Genomic DNA, 17,365 nt, shown 5'->3' with positions numbered 1-17,365 from the left:
ATAGGAATTTAATCATTGACATTGTAGTGTTTGGTTTTCTGAGAGATCAATATGAGTATCCAGATTGATCTTTGCTAGATGCAATAGTAAATCACTTTTGTAGTTTATAAGTGAAAGAAGTAATTAAAATTTTGCTCAGCAACTCTTTTTTGTAGTTTGTCCCTGGGGATGAGCAGGAACATAGAAAGATGAATAGATCTGTCCCCACCTTCAGAGAAAAAAGACATCTGTAGGCCCACTTTTCTCTCATTATGAAAAATTTTTGCTTTATCCTGCTGTTACAGCTAATGATGCTTCTATTCTTGCATTTTCCTTAGACTATCTTTACATGAGGAATCATTACAATCCTCAAATAATTGCTGTCACTAAATATCATGGGAATTCTTAAATTCACACAGGCAAAACCATCGAATAGTTAGATGGCAGCAAAGAAAAGTGTCATTTGTCGTGTGTCAGGGCAGGTTTTACAAAGCCACAGTGAGTGGCTTTCCTTATCTTTCTTTACATGATAGATTTCTGGTTTAACAAATGCAAATTTATTTCAAGCATTAGATTTCACATCCTTGATAAGCAAGGAAAGTCACCTTTGGTTGCCTGGAGTTTAGGTAAAAGAGACAGGCATTCATGGGAAACTTTTAAGGAAACAAAGGCACTGTTAAGATCTGCACATTTACCTCAGAACCTTGGAAAGACCACTTAGGGCAGTTATATGTTGTTCCTAGGAATTTATCTGTAATGTTGGATTGCAAATGTTGGGTAATTGATGGAAATGAGCAGCCTCCTGTGATTCAGAAAAAGTTCCAAAAGGTAGTTGAAATATCATGACAAAAGGAAAATTAGGGTATTTTGTAATAGCTAAGAGTACAGTTCCCTGTTCAAACTTTTAGAGGTTCCTGAATTTAAAATCTAATGAGAACTGCCTGTATGTGTTCATAGTATATGGAGAATGAAAAATTATGTTCGTTGATCTAATTAAGAATTAGGATTCTCTGTCATCCAGATCTCTGGTTTATTTTGCTCATCTATTTTTATAGTTGAGTACATAGAATGGTGTGGGAGGAGGTAGGGAGAATAGAGAATTATTTATGCAACCTCATGAGATGGCAAGTGCTCTTTTTCCTAAAATAATGAATACAAACAGAAGCATTTTTGTTCTTTTGACAGTTTGAGAACAGGAGTATTTGTGGATAAGAGCTATATGTTAATTGCCACGACATGTTTTTGAAAATTAATTAATCATGAAACAGTGACAGTTATTTTTTTACCAGATTAAAAAATGTTATTTGTAAAGCACTTAAATACATTATTAGTGAATATACATGCATCTAAATAAAGGGTTCAGCCAGGTATGGTGGTGTTCACCTGTAATCCCAACAACTCCAGAGAATTACAGTTCAAGGCCAGCTTTAGTAATTTATCGAGCCATTTTTGTTTTGAAAACAAACAAAAAAAGGGGACTGAGGATATGGCTTAGTGAATAAGCACTCCTGGGTTCAATTTCTAGTACAAAATAAACAAACAGTTACCAATATCTTTTTTCCAGCTGGGTCTGGTGGCATTCGCCTATAATTCCAGTGACTAGGAAGGCTGAGTCAGGAGGATCACAAGTTAAGGCCAGCTTGGGCAACCTGGCAAGATCTTGTCTCAAAATAAATAATAAAAAGTTCTGGGAATGTAGCTCAGTATAAAGCAATCTTGTGTTCAATCCCCAGTACCAACAAAAAATAAATAAACAAACAAAGAACGATTTCCAATCATGAAAAAGAAATTGATGAAGCTAATGATTTTTTTTTTAAAACCATATCCCTGTACTTTGTATCAAAACATGAAATAAACTTGTATCTCTATGAATAAGTGGTGTTCCTCAGTTCAGTGTGATGAGATAAGGGGTAGGTACACTAAAACCTAAGCTGAAAAGTCTTATAACAATTTTCTGAACAGGGTAGTTTATCCTCAATTTTCAGAAACATTTTCAGTGACAAAAGAAATTTATATAAGAAATGTAGTCTGGCATACCTTATAAACAATATCCTTTTATTCTGAATACAATAGCTTTGGAATATTGTTTGCTAAACAATTATTTCTTTTTTAGACAAAGCTTGGGTTGCCTCTTGGCTTGCTTTCTTTCAATGCAATTTACACATGCTTGAAATAGTCTTTGGGGCTAAAGAATGTAACTCACCAGGGAAATATGACTAATAAAGCATATCGGATAGGAAAGCTCTAAGCTTAGAAATTTTTGTTTTGTTTTGTTTTTCCCCAAGAAGCAACTGGTGATTTTTTTATTTTCAAGTGAATAGTATTAGTTTCCTTTGGGAATGGCTAATTTATACTTCATTTAGTTTTACGGATCACCTATTCCGTTCAGGACCAGTGGACTCCTTGTTAAATAAGTAAATGACTACCACTTTTTGTTAGAATTTAGGCCTCAATGTCCATTGAAGAACTGGACATTCATAATCAACAAAATGAATAGAGACAGAGATCTTACAACCCTAACAAAAATTAGCTCAGAATGGATCACATATCTAAATGTAAAACACAGAGCTATAAAACTCTTAGGAAATAACAGGGAAAAAATATGGATGACCCTGCGTTTGGTCATTGACTTTTTAGATTCAGAAGTTTCTGAACAGAGTGTGTTTTAGAAATTGAGGAAGGAGAAATTAACATGGAAAATTGAAATTTAAATACTGAAAGTATTAATCCTTGCAATTATTTAATATCTTTTTTAGGTGTTGTTTTGTTTTGGTGCTGAGGATTCAACACAGTCCCTCATGTATGCTAAGTTTTGTACTCTACCACTGAGCTACACACTTCCATTCCCAACTCCTTGATAATGGGTTTTTGGGGTTTTTTGGTTTTGTTTGTTTTTTGGTGCTAGGTATTGAACCCACAGGTGCTTTACAACTGAGTTTTTTCTCCTGCCCTTTTTAATTTTTTTTTTTTTTTTTTAGTTTAAGTTGCTAATGGTCTCACAAAATTACAGAAACTGGCCTCAAACTTGGGATCCTCCTGCCTCAACCTCTGGAATCACTGGTAATACAGGCATGTGCCACTGTATCTGGCTTGGTATCAATTTATATCCCAAACTGTCAAAGTTTTGCAAACTCATCAAATGCATCCTTCCACAAGCCCACTGAAGGAGACTTAGCTGTTCCTTCACTTCCTTGAAAAATATCATGGGAATTGCTAGACCACAGAGGAAACTCTATATGGCACTTGCTTGAGGACTCTAAGGTCCATGTAGAAAGGGCCCTAGGGTCCAGTGTCGGACTCCAGATTTCTGTGTGGATGTGAGGTGGGTGGAAGCATGGGGCTCATCCGAAGGGAGTCCATTTGTATATTTTCTTCTCATGACCTGAGAAAGCCATTTATTCTCTCTCTGCTGAGAGAGAATAACTTCACTTTGTCTCTCCGTTTAGTGAGAGTAATATGACTTCAGTGTTATAAGGGGGGAAAACCATGTCTATGTGAAAGTTTCTGAGCCATCTTTTAAATGGTGCTGCTGCGATGACTAAGTGTTGACAGTCAGCAGGAGCATGATGGGATCACTTTCTTTCTCCGTGGTGCTTCCTCAGCACTCAGAGGAGGAAAGCATTGTATCAGAGAATTTTCAAATTCCCCAAGCCCCACAGCCAAATACCCTATTCCCAGCCCAGGGGTATAGATGAGTAAAAATAATTGTATTGTGGAGAATCTCCCTAGAACAATAGACTCCAAGATGTTGGTTTTGTTTTTTGGTTTTAATCACCTACATAGCTGTGTATATGTGAAAGCTGAGCATAGTGACATGCATGTGAGTTATATATTTTATTCATGGATAAATATTAATGTTATATTCATTTTACAGCATATAAAATCTAAAAAAGCCAGGTGACATTTTTAAAATATTTTCAACACTATAAAAATTCTCTCGCTCTTAAGATTAATTTTTAGTGAGAACAATGTAATTTATTTTTGATATTTTAGAAAATTTTGTTTTAATAGTCATTTTTAAAGCCTCGCTCTATTTTGCACATTTAAAAAAATTTTTTTAGTTATACATGGACACAATATCTTTATTTTGTTTATTTATTTTTATATGTTGCTGAGGATTGAACCCAGTTCCTCACATGTGCAAGGCAAGTGCTCTGCCAGTGAGCCACCACCCCAGCCCAAGTTTTGCACATTTTTTATTCTCGGTTTTAAGGCTCTCATTGTTGAAAAATATACCTCACAAAAATTTGTAAATACGAAAGGAAGAATAGTATCACTGGCCACATGTAGAAAATCATCATACTATTCTCGACCCATCCCCCTGGCTTTATGAAAGTTTTAGTTCACTTTCAGATGGCAAAATTTTATTTTTCCTGAAAACTTCAAAGGATTCTGGGAGATGTTTGCATTTTTAAACTTTTAACAAAGTATTCAAAATCCATTAACAAATGGATTGAAACTCTCTGGCCATGTTTCTAACTGGGTTGAACATTTGTTTTTGAGTGTGCTGATGTGAGTTCTCATAAGTGACCCAGTCATATTGTTTTGGCAACCAGATCACACAAGTGGAAACATTTCCAAATGTCTGTTTTTTGACCACTGTTTTCAAAGCTTTGGATTCTGTTAAAAAGCAGTTACTTTCTTATTTCATTTAAGTCTCACCTTTGACTCTAAAAGGAAGCTTAAGGTGTTTATTTTTTTGCTGCTAGGTAGCATAGTGCCAAGTGGCACCTCTGACCCCTGCCAAGGTTCACCAATTTGTAAAGGAAAAGCGCATGACTCATCTTTTAAATTATACCACTTTTTAAAGGACTTGTGCTCTGCTTTCCTCTCAACCACACAGTCGTTCTTAAAAGATAGCAAGTAATTTAGCAAATGCCAAAGCAAAGTTAGAATCATCTTTATTCTGATGCAGCTATAAAGTAAACTTCCTGTGCTGTGTAACTCATTTTCTTCTTGAGTCTTGAAATATTGACCAGTGTTTTCTGTGCATCTGCCAATGAATATTTGCTGACAAAGGAATTCATGTGAATATGATTTCATGTTTTTTGTGCACTTTCAGCCATCTTGACCTCAGTAGGAATATCAAGCTTTTCTCCAGTGGCATATGGTTTTTTGTTTGTTTATTTGTTTTTTTGGTGGAGGGCATTTTGCTATTAATGAAATCTAACAAGAAGTTCCTGTCCTGTACATTAATCATAAATTTAATACAATTTTGTGAAGCACTAAATTTGATAGTTTAGTAATACATGAGGTTTGTCATTATGTTTGTCTTCAGGCCTTGAGTGATGAGATTTTGGATGACTTTCCCATTTCAGCAATTCCTAGCCTTCCTCAACTAATACCTCGAGGCATCACTTGGGGACAGTTATCAGTAATAAAAATGGATGGAAGCCCATGTTTTAAAATAAGTCTTCCTATTTATTTCAACTGGTTTTGAACAATTCTTGTCCTATCTTATGACACCTTCCCCTCTTAGTTAAACTGATGGAGAGAACTGCCTTGGCTCTGGCAGGTCTTTGTTAACTGCTGCTTGTTTGTAGTGGTAACTTCAGACTGTGGTTTCTTTGTAGGCATCCTTTTAAGCACTTGTTTGCTTTGTGAGGGTTAATTTAACTTAGTTCAAACCAGATGGTCTGATCTGTGTATACACTTAACTGGGCACATTTAAACCTCAGTCATTTGCAGTATGCTGTACAAGAACAGTACACAGGTCATGGGAAAGACCCAGCATGTTCCCTGCCAACCCCTCTAAGTTATGGGATTCCTACCATTTCCTCAAGATGCCTCCTTTGTAGGAGGCAGCTCGTGATTGTTTCACATAGGGACTACTGAGGGCATATGTCAAACTGTCTAATCAGTTTTATAAAGATTATCCTTATAAATAACATCAGACAGATATGTGCCAAAACTTGGAAAGAAGGTTTAGAGAAGGCATATCTCACACAACATTGCAAACACCCAATCATCATGCTTATGAGCCAGGAAGATCTAAAGGTTATTCTTTTTTTTTTTTTTTAATCATAGATAGATACGATACCTTTATTTTATTTATTTTTGTGCAGTGCTGAGGATCGAACCCAGTGCCTTACATGTATAAGGCAACAAACAGAGCCCTGGCCCCAGCCCCCAAAGATTATTCTTTTAGATCCAAAATAAATATAAATGGAAATTCTACTGTCTCGTCCCAGAGAGCATAAATCCTAACAGGAGCTTTGCCTTAGATGTAGCTTGTGCCCTTGCCTCACATACTCTTCCGGTGTTTTGGTTTTTCTGTCCTCCACTTATGAAAATAACAATCAATATAGGATTTAAAAGTACAGAAGTACCCAACTGAAGGTGAGCTTCAACCTCCCTCAGATTCCTAAACCCACTTCTCCAGCTCTGTCTGTGCTTTCTGTAAGTTGCAAGGACAAATATATGAATGTATAACCTCTGTAAGTAAGTAGATAGATAGGTAGGGGGTCTGGGAGTGTAACTCAGTGATAGGACACATACTTAGCACATGCTTCAATCTGCAGTGCCAAAAGAAAATAAAAAGAAAAGATGGAAAGCAAATTAAACACATCTATATCTTGTTTTTTCACTTTACACTCTTTCTTTGAGCACTTTTCATTTTCTGCCTGCACTCTAGTTCACACAGACACACATAATTATTTGCCCTGGTGTTTACTGTTGTATCTCAAAGTGATGTGCGTGTGCCCAGGCTGCAGGTACAGTGATTGCAGCAGAGAGCAGTGCTGGAGGCTCAGGTCCCAGGGGTTAGAGCGTAGATTTCATATATTCCTGTGCTCAGTTGGTGCTCCACCCAGCCTGCTCTGATCTTGACCTCTCCAAACCTGAAGTCTCTTGGGTCTGGGTCTCAAGAAATCAACACCCTGTCTTCAGTGGGAAGGGCTGACGTGGTTGACCACAGGCATTGCATGGTCTGTGCCCTACCTGCACTCCAGCTGGGGAGCCTGCTGGCCTCTGTGAGACCCAGGCATCAAGTGGCCATGCATGGAGCTGGCAGCTCCCTCTCCTCTCCTGTCAGTTAAAAATCCTCTACTTATTTTCTGCCTTTTAAAAAATCATTGAAATTTCTCCTCTTCTGCTGTCTGCTCTGTAGTTGTTCTTGCCATGATTGTGTGTGTCTTTTTTTTCCCCTTTATTTTGTTTTGTCTTGTTTTCCATCTCTAACTTCCTCTTGTCATTTTAGCATAGTTTCTGGAAGGGAAAGAGATAAAAATGCATGGTCAATTTATCACTTAAAACAGGAATCCAGGAAGGCTGCATAAATGACATAATGGTAACCTTCCTTACATTGTTCTCTTAGAACAGATCTTAGGCAGTGAAACTGGCTGCTCTTCTGTTCTGTGCTCATTGTGTGTGTGTGTGTGTGTGTGTGTGTGTGTGTGTGGTGGGGGGGAACAATGTCTAGCTCTGAATCAGGAATTCAGTGTTTCCCTTCTGGAACCTTAATATAGCTTCTGAAGTCTGCTGAAGAAATCCTTGTTTTAGAAATGAAGAACTGTGCACCTCTGTCCCTTCTCCACTGTCTTGCAGGTCTTATTAATGATGTATGAAAGTGATTGGTTTCTAAAGGCATGGTTATCTTCCATCACTTATTTTTTTTTTTGAGCAGATGCAGCTCTCTGGGGCACCAGGGTGGAAGGGGACAACTGTGTGACATGCTAAACTCTACCTCATCTTCAGCACGACTAGCCAGACACCACTCCCAGAGGGCTCTGAGAGTTGGCAGCCCCCATCAGAATTGCTGGGGGCCCTGCATCTTCCATTTATATTTGAGAAACTTCCTCCAAGGGCCAGGAGCTGGTGTCCGGTGGTGGCTGAAACCCTAGAATGAGTAAAGTCATCCAGGCAGAGGCTATAGGGAGTGGCAGGAACTGTGCCCAAGTAGAGGGTGCATGCTGCAGCCGCTCAGCAACAGATGAGTAATGCCAGGCTCCGTGCCAGCTCATCCCTGTCCATTTTTAAAAGAAGCCAGAAATCCAAATTTGTATGTAAATTTTCTCAAGTCTGAATTTTGGCAATTAATTCATGCATTTTCTAAATCACTGTCTGGGCCAAACAGCACATCACTTGAGATTTCTTCTCAAACCCACTTTTAAAAATATAAAGTGAGATCAGGAGAGCCAGGGCTCTTTGCTCGAGGTCAGGCAGTGAACAAGTTGTAGGACCAGCACCCAGTCACAGTCTCCTGACTCTCAGCCTGGGATCCTTTAGAATAGATCATATTGTAAGTGCTTGTTTTCATTGGCAAAGTCTTTTCTGGATATTTTTAAAAGCTAATATTACCTCCATAATAGCTCATACATCTTTGGCTTTAGTTCAGTTAGTTTCATGTCAGGTTCTATGGTTTATGTGAGGTGAAATTTTAATATGACTCCATTCTTTGGATGAAGTCGGCAGTGTGCCAGCCAACCAGGCACATGCGTCAGAAGTGTCTGATCAATTTTAAAGATACCATGTTGGCGGATGATATAGTTTGTATCTCTATTATAAATTAAAGTAAGATTTGAAGCCAGAGAGTTTAAATATTTCTGAAGACATTTTAATTTTAGTTAAGTAGCCACTAATCAAAAGACTGACTTAGGGTTGGGGATGTAGCTCAGTTGGTAGAGTGACCTGCCTTGCATGTGCAAGGCCTGAGTTCAGTCCCTAGCTACACACACACACACACACACACACACACAAAAGCAACAACAACAAAAAAACTGACTTAATGATTCTTGTTCAACAGAAAAACAAACAAAAAAATTCCTTACGTGTATTAATTTAGACTTTGGAGTTTACAGGTACTGGAAGGACAGACCTGTGGTTGCATTCACATCTCAGCTTAGCTTTGCTATCAGGACAATTTTATTTGGCTTATCAAAATAAAGCATTTATTTTCTGCATATTGGAAGGTAGCTCACATTTCAGAAGAAGGTTTTAATTAAAATGTACTCAATCTTTATTCAGTCTTTATAACATAAAGACATTAACTTTTCCCAAAAGATCTTAGAAAATGAATATTGATGAAGCAGCTGTAGAAAGTTGACCTCTTGCCCTAAGACAAATAAAAGTACATTTCACAAACATTTTCAGCCGCCTGTTTTTTTCCTGCCTCTATAATTGACTCTAATTTGCTCTGTCTCTCTGAAACCTCAGAACTTTCAAATTGCTACTCAGTTTGCAGTGTAAGTTATAATAGGAGCCACTCCATTCCAAGTATGGGCTACATACTTGAGTCATACTGGGAATTCATCTTTAAAATTCTTAATTATTTGAACCCATATTCATTACAACATTATAAAAATTATTTCCAAATGATGCTAAAGTCAGTGGAGTTCTTTTTCCCTAATATAGAATTTGAAGTTACTAATAGTTTTCAAATAAAAAGAAATAAACTCTGATAAAAAAATTTTAGGTAGTTTCCTCTATCACCAAACTTACTAAGAAAATTAGTAGAAAAATGTAAAGGAATATTATGCTCTTTCTTTTCTTCTCTCTCCTTCATACTTTCTTCAGGAGATAGGATCTCCTGAAGGTTAGTCTCCAACTCCCTGGCTCAAGCTGGCAAAAAGGATGGTCTTTGTTCTAAGGATATTGTCATTGTTACCACTTCACATCAGAAACATGAACTTCGGCACACACCTAGTGGTGATATCCACATTTTACCAGAGAAAGAGAGAGAGACAGACAGACAGACAAAGATTTTCTTCCGTCTACTCCCAGGTTTTGGGAGGAGTGGTCATAGTTGTCACACCCAAGGAGACTAATTCTGTGTCAACCAGGCAGCCTGCCTAATTGCTATTTACAATTATAAGCTGTTACATTCTTCTCTGTCCTCATCAAACCTCCCTCCCTGCAGGAATAGTGAGTGCCGAGGCCTCTGATGAAGAGTATGGCAAGAGAGTGTACAATCCTGACAGCTTTTCTAGGTCATACTGTGGAAAATATTTTCTTAGAAATGGGACTGAAGTGGTTTTGTATAACTGAGGGACAACTCAGTGACTTCAGTTCTAAAACCTCCAGCTATGATGCATTCCTGCATCCTGCAAGTGCCCTGAACCCCTATCTTCTAGTAGTCATGATTTTAGTTTTCTGATTATCTACTTCCTAAAGTGAATGAACCCCAAAGCAGAAAAATCTTTAAAGTTAGTGATTAGTAGGGGGAGGAATTGTATGGTTTATCAACTGGAGCCACAAAAGAATTTGGGGATTTTTTTTTCCTTCTGGTTGTATACAAAGTATGTTCACACCAATTTGTGTCTTCATACCTGTACTTGGATAATAATGATCAACACATTCCACCATCATTAATTACCCCATGCCCCCCTCCCTTTCCCTTCAACCTCTCTGCCCTATCTAGAGTTTGTCTATTCCTCCCATGCTTCCTCTCCCTATTCCTCTATGAATCAGCCTCCTTATATCAAAGAAAACATTCAGCATTTGGTTTTTTGGGATTGGCTAACTTCACTTAGCATTATCTGCTCTAACTCCATCCATTTACTTGCAAATGCCATGATTTTATTCTCTTTTATTGCTGAGTAATATTCCATTGTATATATATGCCACACCTTTTATCCATTCATCTTTTGAATGAACCTAGGGGTTCATTCACTTTAGGAAGTAGATAAGCAGAAAACTAAAATCATGACTACTAGAAGATAGGGGTTCAGGGCACTTGCAGACTATTGTGAATTGTGCTGCTATAAACATTGATGTGGCTGTGTCCCTGTAGTATGCTGTTTTTAAGTCCTTTAGGTATAGACCAAGGAGAGGGATAGCTGGGTCAAATGGTGGTTCCATTCCCAATTTTCCAAGAAATCTCCATACTGCTTTCCATATTGGCTGCACCAATTTGCAGTTCCATCAGCAGTGTATGAGTGTACCTTTTCCCCCACATCCTCACCAACTCTTACTGTTGTTTGTATGCATAATAGCTGCCATTCTGACTGGAGTGAGATGAAATCTTGGAGTGGTTTTAATTTGCATTTCTCTAATTTCTAATGATGAACATTTTTTCATATATTTGTTGATTGATTGTATATCCTCTTTTGAGAAGTGTCTGTTCAGGTCCTTGGCCCATTTATTGATTGGGTTATTTGTTTTTTTTTTTTTGGTTACTTAGCTTTTTGAGTTCTTTATATACCCTGGAGATTAGTGCTCTATCTGATGTGTGAGAGGTAAAGATTTGCTCTCAAGATGTAGGCTCTCTATTCACCTCACAGATTGTTTCTTTTGCTGAGAAGAAATTTTTTAGTTTGAGTCCATCCCATTTATTGATTCTTGATTTTAATTCTTGCACCGCAGGAGTCTTATTAAGGAAGTTGGGGCCTAATTTTTTTAGGCTAAGTCCAGCAAGTGGAAAGAACTTTCAGATACTGATAAGAAGAAGTTATGGAAGAGGGGGGAGAAATTAATACTAGTGGTGATGTCATATTTTACATATTTTATCATGAAGTCAGGATCCTTTTGTAGAAGCTGGAAGCAGTTGAAAATCTGGTAAAGTCTGTGGACTCTGTATGGCATATTTGTTAGTTGTTAATTCACCTAAGAAATGAATGAAAGTTAAACTAGTATCCAAAACTATCATCCTTTGGTTATGTATTACTGTGCTTTTTCCATTGGGTCCTTGCTGATCACGAATCCTTGGTGCTTATTCCGCTCTGGTTTATCACCTTGAAATTTCTCACTTTATTATTAAATTATACTTATAAATATGCACTCATACTTAAGTGGTAAGAATGTTGCTTGGGAGATAAATAAGCCCTTTTCAACCTGCATCTTGAGATTTGGAGGAGGGATAAGTGGGTCTTTCAAGATCATCCCATTCCACTGTCATCTCCCCTCTTAGCCCAAAGCTGCACTGCCACCATGTAGGTCCCTCTGTTAAGAGTTGATAATAGCAGTGTAGCCAGCAGTTCCCACACTGGATACTTCCTATTTCATCTCAATAAGGCATAATTTGTAGGGAATCTTCTTTACTATAATCAGATTATCTCAGTGTCTCCTCTACATGTAAGGGTTTTGTTTTTGTTTTTGTTTTTCCTTTTTGTGTATTCTTAGCTGAATGAAAATCAGTTGCTAATTATGCATTAGTCTGAGAACATAGTGTTTAGAATGAATGTATATGAATCAATTGTCAATAATATTGCTTCACCATTTATGAACACATTCTTTGCTTGACTTAAAAATCTTATAAATTAGTGAGGTTTACTTTTAAAGTGTTGCAGCATGGGCTTTGTGGGGATACCTCTGCATGCCTTAATTTCAGAACTGTTGCCAGCTGGGTCTTGCTTATTTATTTCTTGTCCAGTAGCTATTTATTATTTCTATTTTTTTGAAGCTTAATTGCAACCTCTGTTTCCTTACCAGTGTGAATTCGGTCTCACATCTGCAGGAGTGATGTTCACTGCAGTCAGCAGAGCTAACTCACAAAATAACAAACCTGTATTTTACAGTGTTGGAGGGAACTTGCATTTGATGTAAATTGGAATGTCTTGCTGAGGAGAGGAATTGAGACACCTTTTCTGAGTTGGGCTATATGGCATTTTAAGAGGAAATACACATTAATTTTACTGCACTTTGTGTTAAACATGTTTTTTCTTAAAGTAAAACTAAGATAATTATTTCTAATAAATAATTTCTTTGGAAATTGATTTTACATCCTTCAAGGATACTGTTTACGAATCATTAAGATTTAAGTAGAGCTTTGGGGAATATTTATTTTTCCTTTTTGGAAGTGATAGGCAATGTCAGGGGGATGATAACTGTTCAGTGACCCAGGCCTTTTCCAAATTTAAATGGTGCTGTAGAAACCTCTGCTGGTTTAATTATAGATCATGGTGCATATTCAGTTAATTCAATAAATTAAACATGCAGTTACCATTGCATTTATACTTTAAGAAAACAAGAAATCCTTACAATTTTTAACACAGTAAAGACATAAACTTAAGGTAGATGCCTTATGGATGCACCATGACTCCCAACCTCACAGAAAACAGATGTTTGAATGGGTCTTGGGTTCCATCAGTCCTACTCCCTGAATTATGTACCTGAGGTAACTCAAGTGAGCTGCCTTGACTAGGAAGATTTCAGCTTAGGCTGGATTCCAGGTACAGCTCAACCATTTAGAAGCTAGTATCTTACCTGATCTCACTATGCCTCAATTTCCTTAGCTGTAAAATGGGGGATAATGACAGCTCTTACTACATTGGGTTGTGAAGATCAGATAAGATACTGTGTTTAACATGATGTTTGGCACATGTCCAGTAAGCATGAGCAACGAGTAATAAAGTGAGCGGAGGCACAGCTAAGCAAAACTCCTTCCTCCCACCATGCCAACTCCTCTCTGCCCTCCTGCTTCCTTCACTGTTGAATTATAATACAATCAGGGACATGTTGACACTTTGTACTAAACCTTTGCACACAACCTCCCTGCCCACTTTTGGCCTTGTTTCCACTGATACTGACAACAAAGCTGCTTTATTTCATATGTTGGGCCCCAGCATTGTCAGCACCCATGCCCGATGGCTAGGCAGAGAGGCAGTGCTGATCCACACCTGTGTTTTGGGGGTGACTGTCCCAGCATAAACAGGAACACATCATTCCCATGGTGCAAAAATACCCAGCCTGCAGCCTCTCCACGTGTAAGTATTTCTAATACACTCACAAAATAATGAGCATTATAGAACTATGAATATGACTATCAGCAGAAATAGAAAACCAGAGTGTATTTGCCAGAGTGTTTTGACAACTGTTAAGTACTTCACAAGTATAAAGTGGTATTGCCCTTTTGTTATAAGAGTTCATTAAATATTTGCAACCTGAAAGAACTGTCAATGTGCCTGAGTAATATAACTATCGCTTTCCATTTTTAAGCTAACCTAATAAAATTTTAATAAACTCCAAAACCACTTTTATCTCCATAAATTTTGGATTTCATAATGTATGCTTATTCCTAAGGGGGGTATTATTCTTTCCTTCAAAACAGTAACAGTTAATACAAATCTTTTTGTTTCCTTTCATGAATATTATATAACCTTCATAAATATGTGTTCCTCAATTTAAGTATCTATAAAGACAGACAACATATGAATTCTTTGCTTAAAAAATACTGATAATAAATATAAACTAATGATCAGTTATTGTTCATTTTGTTATCAATTCTGGAATGGGCCATATAGAATGATTGAGCTAGGTAGAATATCAAACCAATAAATTATAATTTTCCCAAACTGAAGACTTCTAAATCTAAGAATTTTGTCCTGAAAATGTCAAGTTCACACCCAAGCAAGAGCCACAGTTGAAATACAGAAATTAATAGGATTAACCCCACCTTATTAAAGATGGTAGGTCATTGTTATTACCTGCACCAGCTCATCAATTTAAACTAGAAACAAGCCACACAGTTTAGTGTATGTAATGAATAGCACAATAATAAGCTAAAGGAGAGTGTTCCCAAGAAGTTAAATGACCTTTCAAAGACCAGGCTGTGGGAGTTACTACAGTTCAATAAACCTGATGAATGACTGCCAATCCTCATATACAACAAAATGAAATGTGCCTATAGAAAAAAATAATATAAGGGCTCATATAGGTATACTACTAAAATATATGTATAGATAGTTTAAGTGGTAGATTTTCTGGTTCATGAATTATTTGTTCACAGATCATTACATCTAGAAGTTTGGAAGTAGATTTGTGTGTTTGGGGGGGGGGGGCAAAGGAAATTTGAACCTACTGTGAATGAAAGGCAGTCTGGAAGAAAGAGAAAGTAGCCATGAAATAAAGAGCATAACTCATCTCAACCTGCTCCTCAATTACAAAGCTATAGCTACAGCTATCCCAGGACATATTATAATCTGCACAATGAGAGATTAGACTGTATAATCTGAAGTTCTTTGTTAGTTTCAGATCTTCTGTACGTAAACCAAGCTGTAAGTGTAATCATCTTTGATTTGTCTTCTCATTTCCTATCTTCCTACTGATGAGGACCAAGTATTCCCTAACTCTGGAGGGAGCCTGATTTATAGGAAATGAGGCTTCTAGAAATAACTAAAAGTACATATTCCCTGGAGGTAGGTGTGTGTGTGTGTGTGTGTGTGTGTGTGTGTGTGTGGTGGAAAGGGGCACTGATGATCAAATCCAGGGCCTCAGGCTCTACCAGAGGCTGTATTCCCAGTCCTTTTTTAATTTATTCTGGAAAAAAGTCCTGCTAAATTGCTGAAGATGGACTCAAATCTGGCATCCTCCTGCCTCAGCCTCCAGGGTAGCTGGGATTACAGGCATGCACCACCACATACTGCTTCCCTGGCATTTTTTGTTTTTGTTTTTGACCCCATGCTAGACAGTGAAGCCAGGCCCTTGTGCATGCTAGGCAAGGGCACCCTCACTGAGCTACCTACATCCCTAGACCCCAGACTTCAATGGCACCTTAGTCATGGCTCATCGTTCCTCTAGCACCACATCAGACTTTGCTCCCTCTGAGAAGCCCTTCACCCTCACCTGTGACAGTGCACTCCGTGCTCTGAGTTCCTGTGGCATTTATTGACAAGACTTTGCTATTTCTTGTAGCTGCCTTGTATTTGACTCTTGTGTTGTGATGTCCTGCCCCATTAGCTATAATGGAAACTCAGTATAGTCAGAGATTGTATTTTATACCAATTTTCCATTTCCAAGTGATTGTCCTGGAACTCCCTTGCTCCTTTATCTTTATATCACACTTAACCAGCAAAAATCCTTAAACCTGAAGGACTCCTGAAGTCAAATTCTGCTGGCCTGCCACTCCTCAAGGTCACTTGCTTCTCTAAAAATCAGCTACCATGCACTGCAAGTCGACTCTCAGCTCTGCCCAGAAGACCAACCCCATTTCTTTCACATTTTGTTATCACTCTTTTAAGTTCCTGTGTTGTCTTTAAGCCTCTGAACCCTTTAACCTTGGCTCAAGAAAAGGTTGAAATTGGCATTAGTCTTCAGGCTTGCTTGACAAACATGATCACAGTCCCTTTGGATGACACTCACTGTGGGAAGGAGAGTGCCTTGGAGACTTGCTTTCTGTGAACCCAGCAATGTGTTAAAAACTGCTGTATCAAGGAACTCATGTTTTGTTTGTTTATTTGTTTGCTCGTCTTTACTTTGGGGAACTGAGACTCCTTAGAGTACCTTCCATTCTACTGGAAGTCTAGATCTTTAAAGTGGCTTATATTGCTAGCAACAAGGGAGGTGTGTACTTTGAAAACCATGATACAAAAATGGTTAATCAAGAAGAAAGGTCAAGTTTTTCACAGTCCTATGTGAGAAGCTGCCCCTGTCACTCACTGGAATTTAAACAGAACTGGATTCTACCCTGCGTCCTCTGGAACCACAGCTTTGTTTTGTTCCAAACTCCTGTCCAGTCCGTCTTCCTCTCATGTAGTCCCAGGCCGGCTGTCTTCCTTGTTCCCTCTGAGAAGGTTCCTCTCTTGGTAACTTATGCCCTACCCCAATATATTTTTTTTAACCTTAGTTCCCTTAAGAATGGTAAAGACCTCCTGAATGTCATTATTATTATTTGAGCTCTCCAAAGTTTAAATCACGTCTATTAATCAACGAATATTTACCTCAAAATTAAAAATCCATCTCAGAGAACAGAGAGGAGTTGTCTTGGAAATATGATCAAAGGAGCTCTGGGCCAAGGGTCTAGAGGGAACGGAGGAGAGTAGAATGGGGACAAGTAGGGACAGGTAGCCTTAAAGGCTACCCCCCACCCCCAGTATTCCCCTTGGTCACTGCCAGTGGCCACTAAGGTCCAGCATCAGACAGAGAGATAAGAAGCAGCAGCTAGAGCTGGATGGGAGCCGGGAGGTAGTGGATAAAGTCTGACGAGGGAGTGAGGAAGAAAGTTTGGAGTAGGAGTAGGGAGGAGAGAGAGCAGGCAACCAGGTTTTCTTCGCCAGTATGCATTTAAGTCAAGCCTTTCCCACCAGGATGGTAATAACTGGTGCTATTTATTTTCTATTTTTCTAGATCAATGAACTGAGCCATGTTCAAATCCCTGTCATGTTGATGCCAGATGACTTCAAAGCCTATTCAAAGATAAAGGTGGACAATCACCTTTTTAACAAGTAAGTATAAGTGCGACCTCTCATAGGCCTGCTGGGGCTGCTGTAAGAGTATGATTTTTGTGAATTTCTGTAATCACATAATTTTTTCAATGGGTAGGAGTAAAGTTTTGCTGATGAAGTTAATCCTGTGATAAACATAACCATCTGTCATTTTCAGAGAAGCAACAGCAGGCCCTCTGGGATAATATCCTTTTGCCATATGGCATATTGTTCTCTATGAATATCTTATACGTTAAAAGTGATACTTTCATTACAATTTAAAATTTTGAAGCTGTAAATTGCTTGAATTT

The 17,365-nt window shown here is 38.1% G+C and overlaps 1 protein-coding gene across 2 annotated transcripts in view; it reads left to right on the top strand.

The window, feature by feature from the left end:
- The window catches only part of PIP4K2A (phosphatidylinositol-5-phosphate 4-kinase type 2 alpha), a 159,923-nt gene that overhangs the window by 78,348 nt on the left and 64,210 nt on the right, over window positions 1-17,365 (top strand). The window contains exon 2 of one of the 2 annotated variants that reach the window (XM_081300457.1): window positions 16,978-17,075. In XM_081300457.1, the coding sequence (XP_081156583.1) occupies window positions 16,978-17,075 (98 nt within the window). Of the gene's footprint in view, window positions 1-16,977; window positions 17,076-17,365 lie in introns of those variants that run through there. The other variant, XM_081300458.1, reaches the window with a different exon arrangement.

Source organism: Spermophilus citellus, assembly GCF_964194105.1.
Source record: "Spermophilus citellus genome assembly, chromosome: 6".
Taxonomy (NCBI): Eukaryota; Metazoa; Chordata; class Mammalia; order Rodentia; family Sciuridae; genus Spermophilus; species Spermophilus citellus.
Note: the sequence above shows the minus strand (reverse complement) of the source record. Positions and strands in the feature narration are given on the sequence as shown.